The 15,117-nt window shown below is 46.8% G+C and overlaps 1 protein-coding gene across 8 annotated transcripts in view; it reads left to right on the top strand.

Annotated features, from left to right (window-relative positions):
- Positions 1-15,051, top strand: part of LOC139409013 (PATJ crumbs cell polarity complex component) — a 169,238-nt gene extending 154,187 nt beyond the window's left edge. For 6 of the 8 annotated variants that reach the window (XM_071153635.1, XM_071153633.1, XM_071153632.1 and 3 more), the window contains 10 exons: positions 245-438; positions 922-1,069; positions 1,981-2,067; positions 2,436-2,568; positions 2,729-2,766; positions 2,872-2,994; positions 3,072-3,176; positions 8,725-8,828; positions 9,145-9,268; positions 11,708-15,051. In XM_071153635.1, the coding sequence (XP_071009736.1) occupies positions 245-438; positions 922-1,069; positions 1,981-2,067; positions 2,436-2,568; positions 2,729-2,766; positions 2,872-2,994; positions 3,072-3,176; positions 8,725-8,828; positions 9,145-9,268; positions 11,708-11,854 (1,203 nt within the window). In that variant the 3' untranslated portion in view covers positions 11,855-15,051. Of the gene's footprint in view, positions 1-244; positions 439-921; positions 1,070-1,766; positions 2,068-2,435; positions 2,569-2,728; positions 2,767-2,871; positions 2,995-3,071; positions 3,177-8,724; positions 8,829-9,144; positions 9,269-11,707 lie in introns of those variants that run through there. The other 2 variants (XM_071153634.1, XM_071153636.1) reach the window with 2 other exon arrangements.
- Positions 15,052-15,117: the final 66 nt, after the last annotated feature.

Genomic DNA, 15,117 nt, shown 5'->3' with positions numbered 1-15,117 from the left:
ACCTTGAATGTTGCATCCCATTTGTGTCGGCTATTTTCAAGACAAAACCCGCTGAGTTAAACAGTGGCTGTATTTATCCTCAAGCCGAGTACTTTTTTTCTTAATTGTTAGGCTATTTTATGTGCAAATGTATTAAATTTTTTAAGTTTATAAATAGCAGCTAAATACTGTATATAGGTGGGAGAACTCCGACCAGAGAAACTGAGTTACACCAGTGTACATGTGTATGTGTACGCCCATCCAGGTGAATGGCGTGGACCTGCGCAGCGCGGCCCACGAAGACGCCATCACAGCCCTGCGGCAGACCCCGGCCAAGGTGCGTCTGACGGTGCTACGGGACGAGGCGCAGTACCGCGACGAGGAGAACCTGGACGTGTTCAGTGTGGAACTGCAGAAGAAGGCCGGCCGCGGCCTGGGCCTCAGTATCGTCGGCAAGAGGTACAGTTGCTACTCTGACACACGGGCTGCGTCCCCACTCTCCTGATTTCTCACAAAGTGTGCACTTCCGCATTTGCACACTCCCCGTATTAGATTTAAGTGATGGAAACTCCCTCAAGCCAATGCTTACACCAATCAGAAGCTTTTAAATCCATGAAGGGATTTATGCAAATGCACACTTGGGGAGGAGGGTGGAGAGTTGGGATGTGACCTCCGTGTGTTTCCGCTGCAGGAGTTTCACCCCTATCAGGAAGTGTAATGTTAACTAGCAAGACATGTAACGAGGAACTGCTGGAGCCGTTCGCACTCTTCTTGCTTGTTAGCTACAGGATCTCCGTCAAACGGCAACGAAGGGTTAACCAGCATTTTCTCAGGCTTACAATGTCAGATGGATTTGAAAGCTGGAAAATGTTTGTCGGAATTATTTTGCAATACATTGGCTCGGCACCTGTTCAGATGGCTGTTGGTCTGCGTGCACTGTAGGAACGGCACGGGGGTGTTCATCTCGGACGTGGTGAAAGGGGGCGCCGCCGAGCTGGATGGCCGACTGATGCAAGGGGACCAGATCCTCTCTGTCGACGGCGATGACATGAGGCAGGCATCGCAGGAGACGGTGGCCGCCATTCTCAAGGTAAGGGGAGGGGCCAGACCTATGGCTCAACATCACACCAACAAACAACCACATAGACTTGTAGACACAGACGTGTAGACACAGACACAGAGGTGTAGACACAGACGTGTAGACACAAAACTGACATTATAGACCAAAGAAATACTGTGCAATTGCAGATCAAATAAACCACAACTGCAGTCAGACAAAACAAAGAACAATAGTCACAGGCAAAACAAATAAATACAGTACTCCAACTAAAACCCATAACAACAGCTAATACTTGCCTCAAAAATAACACAAACGAACATCCCTCTCACCGTCACAGACCAAGACAATACCCAGCCTGTCCGTAACCACCAAACTCTCCTTCTTTCTACCACTAGGGGTCACCGTTGGTACTGTTATTGTCAAAGCCTGCGGTGCTCTTCAGAAGTGCTTTTAGCTGCAGCGGCGAGGCCTTCTGGAGTGGTGGTTCTGGCTGCAGTTGAGCACTTTGTGGAGTCCTTTTAAAGTGGGTGCTTTGTGGACAGTTGCTACAGTGGTGTATACCTTTGCCAGCGCCCTTATCAAAGTATATAGTAGTATTCAACTTCTTGCTTCCGTCTATGACCTGGAGTGGGTATCCTGGCTGCAGTTGGGCATTAAATGGGTTGTATTGTTGTCTTAGTATTGCACTATGGCTGCGTACCAAATGGCACCCCTATTCCCTATATAGTGCACCATATAGGGAATACGGTACCATTTTGGGACGCGGCCTGTGAAGTGGAGACCCTGTACGATTGAAGCGTGTGCCCTGTCCTCTGTCGTGGAGATCCCAGCAGGCTGCATCAGCCAGCAGTTAACTAGGATGTGGCTATAGACTCTGTAAGGCCTGGTCCCTAGCTGCTCTGCTTCGTGCTGTTGCTGTTGCGTTACCTGTGCCTCTGCAGTGCGCCAGGGGGGTGGTTCTCCTAGAGCTGGGTCGACTGAAGGCTGTCTCCTGGATCTCTCCCAGACACACCTCCCAGGGAAGCCAGGTGTGTGTGTGTGTGTGTGTGATCTCGCCGGAGGAGAGTGTGTGCGGCCATTCTCACCCCTGCTGCCTGGGAGCTTGCATGCAGAAGCTCAGTCACACTGACTCACCCTGGCTGCTGTGTCATTAATACCCACTGTCTCACCTCCTCCTCCTCGCTCCATTCATCTCATGCATGGGAGCCAAAATGGCCACCTGCTGGACATTTACCAGACTCATTCTGGTGTCAACTGTGTGTCAGTGACTCACTCACCTTGCCCAAAACAAACTCGCTGCCACCGGGCAGCATGCCTCAGTGTGTGTTTTTATTTTTTTTCTTCTTCTCCTGACTGGATCACAGCTCAGTTTCCCCTCCCTCTCTCCCTTCAACAGATGAGCCACGTGAATACCAACAGCACAATCGCCACGCCCCACCCCCCGCTAAACTCCACCCCCTCCACCTCTCAGCTCCTCAACAACGCCAGGAAGCCCATGACGGAGAGCATGACCTCATCAAAGAGCGCAGGTAGAGGACCACTTTGCTCTCCTGGATTGGAACCTAGCCTCTCCGTCTGAATGTTGGTACTGCACTTTTGGTCTTTTGGAGTGCTGAGCTCTGAGGACCGGGATTGGATACCAGTCAGTTCCCTGTGTAATGCCTGTCTGTCCCTCTCTCTGTGTTATAGGAGCAGAGATGGGTGTGCGCACTGTGGAGATCACGCGGGTAAATGGAGAGCTCCTCTTCTGTTCGGCTCACAGTGATTGCTGTGATCATCAGTAGATGAGTCTCCAACCAGACCTATCACCCTTCTCCTTCCCTCTCTCTCAGGGTCCTACTGATGCGTTGGGGATCAGTATAGCTGGGGGGAAGGGCAGTCCTCTTGGGGATATCCCCATCTTCGTGGCTATGATCCAGGCCAACGGGGTGGCAGCCAAGACGCACAGGCTCAAGGTGCGTGTGTCAGTGTGTTACGATCCCCTTGCTGTCTATAATCTCTCACCATGGTGTGTGTGTTTTTTGTCCTTCAGGTAGGAGACCGGATCGTGAGTATCAACGCTCAGTCTCTGGATGGCCTGTCCCATGGGGATGTGGTCACCATGCTGAAGAATGCCTACGGCAGCATCATACTCCAGGTAGAAAAACAAACACACATACACACATACACACATACACACACACACACACACACACACACACACACACACTGCAAGCATGCACATGGAACTTATACACACACATACACTCACATACACTCAGTTTATTAGGTACACCACCCCATTCACGAAAATGGATTTCTCCTACAGACATTGAGTCACGTGACAGTGGCTTGCTATGAAAAGAAGGCGTGTAGGTATCGAGGCATTCAGTTACTGTTTATTTGAGCGTTACAGGCTACTACACCGCTCACGTCACAAAATACATTTTGAAATCTATATTATTAAATTATTGCACCCACACTGCTCGCGCACGCCAACGAGCGTCTGTGTTGCCACGGGCTAAAATAGAAGTCAGTTCTATTTGTGACGCAGATCGCGCCATAAGTCCTGCCTCTCCCGTCTCCTCATTGGTTTATAGAAGCAGGTACCCACGTGCCATCTCCTCATTGGTTATACCCACGTGGGTGACTGACAGACGAACGAGGTCAGTGGCGGTAATGCACCTAATTTATGAAAGTTTCCAATCGCAATATAAAGTCAAGAGAAGAAAAAGCCTAGTAGGAGGAAAGCTGACTAGAAACTATTTTGTGTGGATTAATTGGCGGAGTAGAGGACCTTGTGTATTTCAGGTAAAATAACAACTCAATGTTTATATCCCAGGACAAATTAGATAGCAACAGCAAGCTAGCTAAATAGGACAAATTAGCTAGCAAGTGCAAGCTAGCTAAATAGGACAAATTAGCTAGCAAGTGCAAGCTAGCTAAATAGGACAAATTAGCTAGCAAGTGCAAGCTAGCTAAATAGGACAAATTAGCTAGCAAGTGCAAGCTAGCTAAATAGGACAGATTAGCTAGCAAGTGCAAGCTAGCTAAATAGGACAAATTAGCTAGCAAGTGCAAGCTAGCTAAATAGGACAGATTAGCTAGCAAGTGCAAGCTAGCTAAATAGGACAGATTAGCTAGCAAGTGCAAGCTAGCTAAATAGGACAGATTAGCTAGCAAGTGCAAGCTAGCTAGCTAAATTGCCATAAATGTTTAATACTTTTCAACCGGTCCCCAAATTAATGTTATTGGTTCAGAGTTTGTTTTGATATTTTAACCTGTGTGTCGTGATTGCGTTTCGTGTGAGGTGGGGCAAAATCAATTTGTGCACAATGGCGCACGGGTGCAGCCAGGGTGGGTATGATGGAAGCGTGGTATGATCGTTGGTGCTAAGTGCACCGGTTCCAGTATCTCAGAAACGGCCGGACTTCTGAGCTTTTCACACACAACCGTGTCTAGGGTTTAGCCCGAGGATGGCGCAACAAACAGAAAAAATCCCGTCAGTGGCAGTCCTGTGGACGACAACACCTTGTTGATGAGAGAGGTCGAAAGAGAATGGGAAGAATAGTGCAAGCTAACGAACAGACAAATAACTGTGCTGCACAATAGTGATGTGCAGAATGACATCTCGGAACGCACAACTCGTTGGTCCTTGTCACGGATGGGCTATTTAGGGCTCCCGAGTGGCACAGCAGTCTAAGGCACTGCGGTCTAAGTCATTGCATCTCAGTGCAAGAGGCATCACTGCAGTCCCTGGTTCGAATCCAGGCTGCATCACATCCAGCCGTGATTGGGAGTCCCATAGGGCAGCGCACAATGCCCAGTGTCATCCAGGTTTGGCCGGGGTAGGCTGTCATTGTAAATAAGAATTTGTTCTTAACTGACCTAGATAAATAAAGGTTAAATTTTAAAAATTGCAGCAGACCACCACACCGGGTTCCACTCCTATCAGTGTGACTCTAGTGGGCCCGGTATCACTGGACAACTGAGGAGTGGAAAAACATTGCCTGGTCCGATGAATTCCTGTTCCGTCATGCTGATGGCAGTCAGGATTTGGCGTAAGCAGCATGAGTCCATGGACCTATCCTGCCTGGTGTCAACGGTACAGGCTGATGGTGTAATGGTGTGGGGAATGTTTTCCTGGCGCACGTTAGGTCCCTTGATACCAATTGAGCAACGAATGTTTCCCGACACTTTGTAGAATCCATGCCCTGAAGAATTCAGACGGCGTAAAGGCATCCGAACCAGGTACTAAGATGGCTGTACCTAATAAACTGTCTGGTGACTGTAGACATACATAAACACAGTCTTGTACAGCTAACCTTGTGGGGGGACACAATTTCAGTCCCATTCAAAATCCTATTTTCCCTAAACCCTAACCCATACTCTTGCCATAGCCTCTAACCCTAGCTCCTAATCCTAGACCTAATTCTAAACCTAACATTAATTCTAACCTTAACTCTAAACCCCCTAGAAATAGCATTTGACCTCGTGGGGACTAACAAAATGTCTCCAGTTGGTCAAATCTTTGTTGGTTTACTATTCTTGTGGGGACTTCTGGTCCACACACACACACACACACACACACACACACACACAAACACCCCACCCCACTACTCATATTTATATGGCCAAATAAGGTATCAGATTTCAAACGTAATGACACCAATCACCCAATGTGTCCGCATTGTTTTTTAATTGCAGATTATTTTACATCCATCAAAGACATTCCCTAATAAGGGACAATGATGCCATTTTATTTCCAGATATGTAAAAAAAAATACATTTTCCAAACATAAATTCTTTCATTTTATTTGACCATGATGTGTATGTATTTATCAATGGGGGTGTGAGTGTGTATGCACATACATTCTCTATGTACCGTATGTGTGTGCAGTAGAAAATACTGCCGTGTGTGCGCACACCCGCCCATGCACTGTGTGGTTATCAGCTCCGTGCAGCCGGCTGGCAGTTTGGAGCACTGGGCCAGATAATCCCAGGCCTTTATGCTAATGCAGCTTTATCAGTCCAGCTCCAGGAGCCTCAGCACTGGGCTAGCCCTGCTGCATAGCGCTGATTACACACACACACACACACACACACACACACACACACACACACACACACCACCCAGGACACCCAGCAATTACTGTTGACTACTAACCCCCTCCCTCCACACATCTCTTTCTCACTCAGTGTCTGACTCGATCTCTCCCTCTCTCTCTATTTCTAGTTTGTGCTGTTTCCATCTCTCGCGGTCCCTCTCACTCTTTCTCACTCCTTCCCCTTTCTCTCTCTCTCTCTCTCTCCCGCTCTTTCTCACTCCTTCCCCTTTCTCTCTCGCTCTCTCCCGCTCTCTTTCTCACTCCTTCCCCTTTCTCTCTTGCTCTCTCCCGCTCTCTTTCTCACTCCTTCCCCTTTCTCTCTCGCTCTCTCCCGCTCTCTTTCTCACTCCTTCCCCTTTCTCTCTCGCTCTCTCCCGCTCTCTTTCTCACTCCTTCCCCTTTCTCTCTCTCTCTCTCTCTCCCGCTCTTTCTCACTCCTTCCCCTTTCTCTCTCGCTCTCTCCCGCTCTCTTTCTCACTCCTTCCCCTTTCTCTCTCGCTCTCTCCCGCTCTCTTTCTCACTCCTTCCCCTTTCTCTCTCCGCTCTCTTTCTCACTCCTTCCCCTTTCTCTCTCCGCTCTCTTTCTCACTCCTTCCCCTTTCTCTCTCCGCTCTCTTTCTCACTCCTTCCCCTTTCTCTCTCCGCTCTCTTTCTCACTCCTTCCCCTTTCTCTCTCCGCTCTCTCTCACTCCTTCCCCTTTCTCTCTCCGCTCTCTTTCTCACTCCTTCCCCTTTCTCTCTCTCTCTCCCGCTCTCTTTCACTCCTTTCTCTCTCTCTCTCCCGCTCTCTTTCTCACTCCTTCCCCTTTCTCTCGCTCTCTCACCCGCTCTCTTTCTCACTCCTTCCCCTTTCTCTCTCCGCTCTCTTTCTCACTCCTTCCCCTTTCTCACTCCTTCCCCTTTCTCTCTCTCTCTCTCCCTCACTCCTTCCCCTTTCTCTCGCTCTCTCTCTCCCGCTCTCTTTCTCACTTCTTTCTCTCTCCGCTCTCTTTCTCACTCCTTCCCCTTTCTCTCTCCGCTCTCTTTCTCACTCCTTCCCCTTTCTCTCTCCGCTCTCTTTCTCACTCCTTCCCCTTTCTCTCTCCGCTCTCTTTCTCACTCCTTCCCCTTTCTCTCTCTCCCGCTCTCTTTCCCACTCCTTCCCCTTTTTCTCTCTGCTCTCTTTCTCACTCCTTTCTCTTTCTCACTCCTTCCCCTTTCTCTCTCCCGCTCTCTTTTTCACTCCTTTCTCTCTCTCTCTCTTTTTCACTCCTTGCTCTCTTTTTCACTCCTTCCTCTCTCTCTCTCTCTCTCCCGCTCTCTTTTCACTCCTTCCTCTCTCTCTCTCTCTCTCTCCCGCTCTCTTTTTCACTCCTTCCTCTCTCTCTCTCCCACTCTCTTTCTCACTCCTTCTCCTTTCTCTCTCTCTCTCCCGCTCTCTTTCTCACTCCTTTCTCTTTCTCACTCCTTCTCCTTCCTTTCTCTCTCTCTCTCCCACTCTCTTTCTCACTCCTCTCTCTCTCACTCTCTTTCTCACTCCTCTCTCTCTCTCCCGCTCTCTTTCTCACTCCTTTCTCTCTCTCTCTCCCGCTCTCTTTCTCACTCCTTTCTCTCTCTCTCCCGCTCTCTTTCTCACTCCTTTCTCTCTCTCTCCCGCTCTCTTTCTCACTCCTTTCTCTCTCTCTCTCCCGCTCTCTTTCTCACTCCTTTCTCTCTCTCTCTCCCGCTCTCTTTCTCACTCCTTTTTCTCTCTCTCCCGCTCTCTTTCTCACTCCTTTTTCTCTCTCTCCCGCTCTCTTTCTCACTCCTTTCTCTCTCTCTCTCCCGCTCTTTCTCACTCCTTTCTCGCTCTCTCTCCCGCTCTCTTTCTCACTCCTTTCTCGCTCTCTCCCGCTCTTTTTCACTCCTTCCTCTCTCTCTCTCTCCCCCGCTCTCTTTCTCACTCCTTCCCCTTTCTCTCTCTCTCTCCCGCTCTCTTTCTCACTCCTTCCCCTTTCTCTCTCTCCCGCTCTTTTCACTCCTTCCTCTCTCTCTCCCGCTCTCTTTCTCACTCCTTCCCCTTTCTCTCTCTCTCTCTCTCCCTCTTTCTCCAGAAAGAAGGTATCAGTAAGATTAGTGCAGGCGACGGCTGGGGAGCGTTCTACTAATGTTCCTTCGCACAGCCAACAAGTCGTCTGTTAATTAGCCTTTGTTTGTTGTTGTTTTTCATATTTTTAATTGCCTCCCGCTTGATTTAAATATGGAAATGAACGGATGCTGACCGAACGTCGCCACCCGCCGTAGTTGGCTGGCTGACTATTTCGTTAAACGAGAGGACTAAAACCTAACGAAGCTGTTTTCCTTGCCAAAGTTGGAGAGAGTGAGTGAGAGAGAGAGGGGGGAAAGGGGAAAATGATCAATGATAACCACATTATGCTTTGTGTGGCTCTCTCTGACATTGAACCAAGACTTTGAACCAGGAGCCATATCTGTAGTACATAAAAAATAAAAAGGAATTCCATTTGAAACCCACATCACATGTACCCTGTGACTCATCCTCGTCTATAACGCACACACCCACACACAAGCTCACACAGATTATACCCTGTGAATTCTAATGTCATTTGTGTGTGTTTGCAGGTGATCGCTGACACCAACATCAGTGCCATAGCCAGTCAGGTGGAGAGTATGTCCACTAGCACCAGCCTTCCCAACAGCCCAGACACACAGACAGGGGAGCCAGAGTGAGTAGGACTAAGTTCCTAGACACTGATCTAAGGTCATTTTTGCGTTCTCCCCTAGTGGTTAAGGTTTGCTGACCCTAGAGCTGTACAATGACACAAAATTAAAGACATTCAATTAAAAGAAGAGTAAAAATAATGCGGCACATTGTTTGAGCAAGTAGGATAAATTTACTCCTAGATACTGATTTGGGGTCAGTTTAGTGTTTTCTCCCCTTATGGTTAAGATTAGGTAATTGTAAAGCTGATCCTTGACCTGTTTAATAAGACGCCCAGTGCCTCCTAGTCCTAAACCTCTGGTTCCTTCATGTCTCTGCAGGGCCCCCAAGCCCAAGAATATCTCTCTTGAGAAGGGTTCTGACGGCCTGGGCTTCAGCATCGTAGGGGGCTTCGGAAGCCCTCATGGAGACCTGCCCATCTACATCAAGACTGTCTTCAGCAAGGTAACTAACTCCACTTTGCACCATCACACGTGCCTGCAGGATAATGTGGCTTAGCTTGCCATAGGGCAGAGTGTTTTTAGTTCCCCTTTGGGACACCAGATGGCAGCAGATGCTCCTTCACCACATACACACACTCATTTACACACAAACATATAATACTATCTAACCTTGTGGGGGGGACACAATTCAGTCCCATTCAAAATCCTATTTTTCCTAACCTTAACCCCAAAACCTAACCTTAACCCTAAAACCTAACCTTAAGCCTAAACTAACCCTAAAAATAACTAGCTCCTAAACCCTAATTCTAACTCTAAACCCCCTAGAAATAGAAACTAAAGACTAAAAATGTCTTTAGTTGGTCAAAACATTTTTCTTTGACTATTCTTGTGGATTAATCTAGTCCCCACAAGTATACTTAAACACATCCACACAATAACGCATTCAAAAACAGATCAGTAATTACTTCTAAAATAGGAAGTCCAAGTAGAACTGCTCAGCGTTTTTAGCAACATGAAATCTTATTAAACCACTGAGAAGCGAGTACTTATATATGGTCATTTCACGTTTTCATACATTCATAGAATGTTTGGGAATGGCATATAGTAAGGCATTTGTGAAAATTATATCGACAATATGGACAATTAATAGACACTGCAGTAAATAAAACTTAATAAAAACATCTGTCATGTCCAGGACCAGTGCGCCATAGCCAATCAGAGCTACAGTTGGCCTTAATGCAAATTAGCCGTTTGCCACACGGACCTGCCATCATTTATTTACATTTACAGTAGTAACAGCGGGACTTTAGATCATTAGAATGCGTTTGCCGAAAGCCACGAAATACACCTGAATGGATTTCTGCAAATATGTAAATACCAGGGAGGTCCTCTTACATTTGGGAACTTTACAGTCCTATTGATCAAACAACCATGAAAAGGTAGGCTCCCTCTCCCTTAGTTCTGCACATCAACAACGAATGCTTTTCCAGAGTGAGATGAGCTAAAAATCTAACTAGGAAACATTAAGTTAACCCTCTCAAACATGTTGACATCTGAATGGGAACTTGTCTGCGCTTGCCTGCCCATTTTGATAGAAGTCAAATACATTTGATTGAGAACTAAGGGTGCGCTCCTTAATTGCCTCCATTGTGTCAGAGTGCGCTCTGGGTGGTTCGTAAATTCAGAGCGTTGTCAGATTGTCTGTTTGTAAATTCAGTGTCTTTCACTCTCCGAGTGTTCAGAGCACACACTGCGCTATTGACACTAGATGCTCTGGCTGGGGAGTAGGTTTGATCCGAGCGTTCCTCACAGTGGCAGTCAAGCACCCAAGCTAACTACCTGAAGTTGACTAGCTTGCTAGTTACTTCCAGACACGAATGAGAGAACCCCTCTCTGACCATTTTACTCGCCCTAGCAGAGCTGGTTAGGCGGTTTACATGTTATCTAGAGCGTTAGTGACTAACGAATGCTGGCAATAATGTTTTTCTCCAACGTTTACTGACACCAGTCATATTCCGCGCGGTGTTGCGCGTTCGTTCCCAAATGTAAGAGGACCTCCCTGGTATTTACATATTTGCAGAAATCCATTCAGGTGTATTTCGTGAGAGTGCTCTGAAATTAGAGTCGATAGCCAGAGTGAATTTACAAACGCAGAGATATGCTAACTTGGATAAGTCGTTCAAGTTCAGCATAGCTAATGAGCAAAGGGATTCACATTTCTTGGTAGCTAACCAAATGAAACATGCATCACTAGCTGTAGCCACCGAAAAACAATATGATTTAAGTGTATTTTTTACAAAAACCTGTCACTCACTCACCCGCTCCTCCGATGACATGACATCCTCCCAGCAGCTAACTAGGCTAGATTACGTTAGGCTCCGTGTTTTTAGCTTGCTAAATAAATAGCTACGTAAATAGATACGCTAGCCTATTAGCCACGTTATGACTGGCTTGTGATCATTGCCGTTGCTAGTTTCATTGTGTTGACTTTCCCAGCCTTGGTTACATTCGTCCGTTTTTGTCCTTAATATTGAATTATTGAAACTGAAACGGTGCATCCCGAATAGTTGGGAGGCAGTAAACAATGTACCAGGCCAGCTGTGATGTTCAACCTGATAGTAATATTTGACAACCAAGAAATGTGGTGAATTGGTGAATTACAGTAATCATGCATTGAACTGCATCCATCTATTCTGCCAACAATGCTTTAGTGTACGTCATGGAATGTTAGGTTCTATTTGACTTATCTTTAAAACCTCTTCTGAAGTTGGTTTTGTAGCATGAACAGGGAATTTGCTATGTTTTACTGATATTATGATTGTCTGTTTGTAGTTAAAAGGCCGTCAGTTCCAAGGATCATAAGGTTGCTTCAAAAAACATTTGTCTTATTTCCACCACCTTTCCCCCCCACTTACTCTGTGCTCCCCTGTTCTCCCTGCAGGGGGCAGCGGCGGTGGACGGGCGTCTGAAGAGGGGTGACCAGATTCTGTCAGTAAACGGAGAGAGTCTGGAGGGGGCCACCCACGAACTGGCCGTGGCCATACTGAAGAGACAGAAGGGGGCCGTCACTCTGGAAGTCCTCTCCTAGCTCACACGCACACTTATACCCCCACTGGCAAAGCGATCATTATGGGGTTGAACTGGTTTCAACTTTCCAACGTGCAAAAAAAAAAAACAAGACTCTGTTCCGTTGAGTTGGCCAACATCTGATGCCCATCTTCACCCTTATAAACAGCCCATTAACAAGAAAGGGGGCATTGGTTCTGGAAGGATACGCTCACTAGATGGCACTGCCAAGGAGAGCCCTGCCCTGTAGAGATGTAGAGAACATGTGTGCCGCACCTCGTTCAGCTGTGCCCTCAAGTGAACCATGAGAAATAAGAGGACTGTAATCTGGGGGGCTGCAGGAAGTAGTGACACCTAAACTTCCTGTGTGCCATCTTAGGAGCCTCACTTTGAGGGTGCTCCAATCGATGTGCTGACTGAATACACACCACTTCTTAAAATGGCAAATGCTTAGATATTATACAGCAAGGAATCACAGGGAAGCTTTACAGTCTGTGCCATTCAGCTTTTATTTGTGTGATCGCACCCGTGCTTCCTACATAGAACACTGGTAGAACAATATGAGAGGTTCAGTTGGTTGAGGTCTCTTCAACGTTAGCCTAGCGTTAGCTTAGCATCTCCCTGATCGGGAGACACTGGATAGCTGTTAGAGATGTCAGCTTCATTTGCTGCTAATGTGCAAACTGTGAGGGCGAATGGTCTCGGCAGGGAACGGGGCTGCGACACACTAGACTGGAACAGGTCATTTAGACACACACATACTGTATATACACACCCACACACAGTAGGCTAGTGAGTCACTGACGCACATCTTCTCATTCCTCATTGCCCGCACACGATTTAAACTCGTAGTGTCATACTCTTACGCAAAGGTAGTACATTCAACAGTCTAGTCCCCTCAAACACAACTCTGGACCTTGAAGCTAGTTCCACTGTGTTTTCTTGCATTGTTGCCCTCTAATCAGGGGTCTGATTTAGACCTGGGAGGTGGGTGAAATGTAATGATCAGGTAGAACAGAAAAGCAGCAGGCTCCAGACCTCGTATGCTCAGAGTTGAATAACCCTGCTCTAGTCTAAGTGTGGTCAACTAAATGAATCGATTGTGTTTATGCTGAAATAACTGGTAACCTGCCGTGTACTTCTATAACACTTCATAGCATGACACAGCACCCTCTGGAGCCATTCAAACGCAGTTATCAAGGCCAACAACTACTGTCTGGTTTATCACTCTGCAGTATGTTGTGTAGTCCTGCTAAGAGCTGTAAGCTTTTGTGCGTGTCACGGAGGAGTTTTGCCTTGCGTATGCAGATGTGAGACCGGTTATTAGTACACAGTGTTGCCAAATGATCTGAACCCCCCCCCTTTGAATCCGAGATCGTTTAGCAAAGCGAGGAAAAATATATACACTATGCGTTTGTTAGCATTGTTGCAGCAGACAAGTTGCTATTAGCGATACAATATAATGTAGGCAAATCTCAGGACTTAAATCGGGCATTGTATCTGTTGCGGGACCTGCTTGGTTTCCCCTCGTGTGGGTTTACCTCCCTTTGTCGCTGACCCTGGAGTATCCCCGTAAGCCTATTTAAGGTCCTATGAAATGGTGTCAAACTACGTCCATGTCTTAGCTAGTCTGCGCCAAGATATTTGTGCTCTACTCCCATGGTCATTGTCGCGCCAAACAGGACTGAAACCAGGCTTTGTCTTAACTGAGCAAAGGGAGAAGGATCATCCTGATTGATGCTTTGAGTTGGACGATCCACCTCCCAGCCAATCCCGATTCTTTGAACTTTGTTGGACTGGACACGTACATTTCAATGAAGTGCCATTACTCTCTGTTTTACCTGCCTTTGTCATTGTTTTTATTTGTGTCATGCGGATGGTACTGCGTGCATGTTACCGTAAGCCTATTCTTTTGTTCAGACATGTACCAACCTATACCAACGTTTTTGATCATTTGGGGCACTATCAGAAGCAATCGGTTTCTTGTTGTGAGCCGTTGTCGTCATCTATCAAAGGTGCATTCCTTAGGCATCAAATTAAAATGGACTGAAACAGGAAGGGACACTCTGAACTTAATAAATGCTTGTTTTTGTTTTGCGTAGCAAGACATTTTGCCACGGTGTGCACTAATGAATACAAACCATGTGTGGCTGTAGCTCCACACTGTTCTGTCCAGCTGCGAGAGGAGCTCACCACGTCCAACAATTACAGGATATCCTTTCTCCCTCGGCTGGAGCCTGTCGTCTGTTTCCCGTGTCGCTGCAACCCCTCCACGCTCACGGGAAGTGACAACTCCAAGACACTTTCAGCCCCCCCCCTCGCACAGTTGTATTCATTAGGTCCCAAACGGGAGAAAGCAGACTGAAAAAAGGAGGGACTACCTGAATTTGCCCAATACAAAAACACTTGCAAACCATTTAGCTACGTTGTGCCATAATGAATATGACCCCGGTTAACACTAAGGAAAACCCTGCATATTAACTCTCGCGCCGTGCCTGTCTCAGTAAAAGTGCAATCTGGTGTGCGTCCTAAATACTTGTTAGGGGTCCTAGGATTTAGGGGATGTCGGCCTATTAAGGGGACTGACTCCTGCTCTGCCGTGAGTCGTTGATGTGCTAGAGTAGATTGTTATGTGTGTGTGTGTTCATCATACATCAGTCTTATTTCTGTGAGAGACTATTTCTATAAGTCTTAATGCCCGATCCCTTTAAAGAGATTCATTTTAAACTCACTGCTACCTATTTCTTTTCCTCTCTCTCATGCTGTGATCTCTCCATCTACTCTACTTTTAGATTTTGTCTGACTTTGTCCTATGCGTGTCAATCGGGCAATAGGCTGTGTGTTTGTACACGTGCACGTGTTCGTTGGACTAATGAGGATTCCGTCACGCCCAATAGTTCAGTCTATATTGCCATTGAACTGAGCGCTCGTCCGAAGCGCCACAGAAAACGTCTTTCTTCACGTCATTGATCGATGGAACGCATTTTCAAATCCAAAGAAACAATCCACCCTTCCTATATATCGATGTGTGACAAACTCTGCTGTAATGACGTGTGGCTACACAGTATATCTATAGAAAAATATATTGTCTATGATCACAAATGCAAGTCTCATCTTTTGAAATGTGTTAAGCCTACTGACTGTGGTCATACACTGATGCATTTCGTGATTTCTGACTAATTGTTTGATGATGTTTTATTAAATACAAGGGGAGCACAATCATTTCCACCATGTCCTACCTCTGATCTCGAAGTGAATTTATTCCCTTGTACCACCACGTCTCAT

This window comes from Oncorhynchus clarkii, chromosome 5, assembly GCF_045791955.1.
Source record: "Oncorhynchus clarkii lewisi isolate Uvic-CL-2024 chromosome 5, UVic_Ocla_1.0, whole genome shotgun sequence".
NCBI lineage: Eukaryota > Metazoa > Chordata > Actinopteri > Salmoniformes > Salmonidae > Oncorhynchus > Oncorhynchus clarkii.
This window is presented reverse-complemented; position numbering and strand designations above follow the sequence as displayed.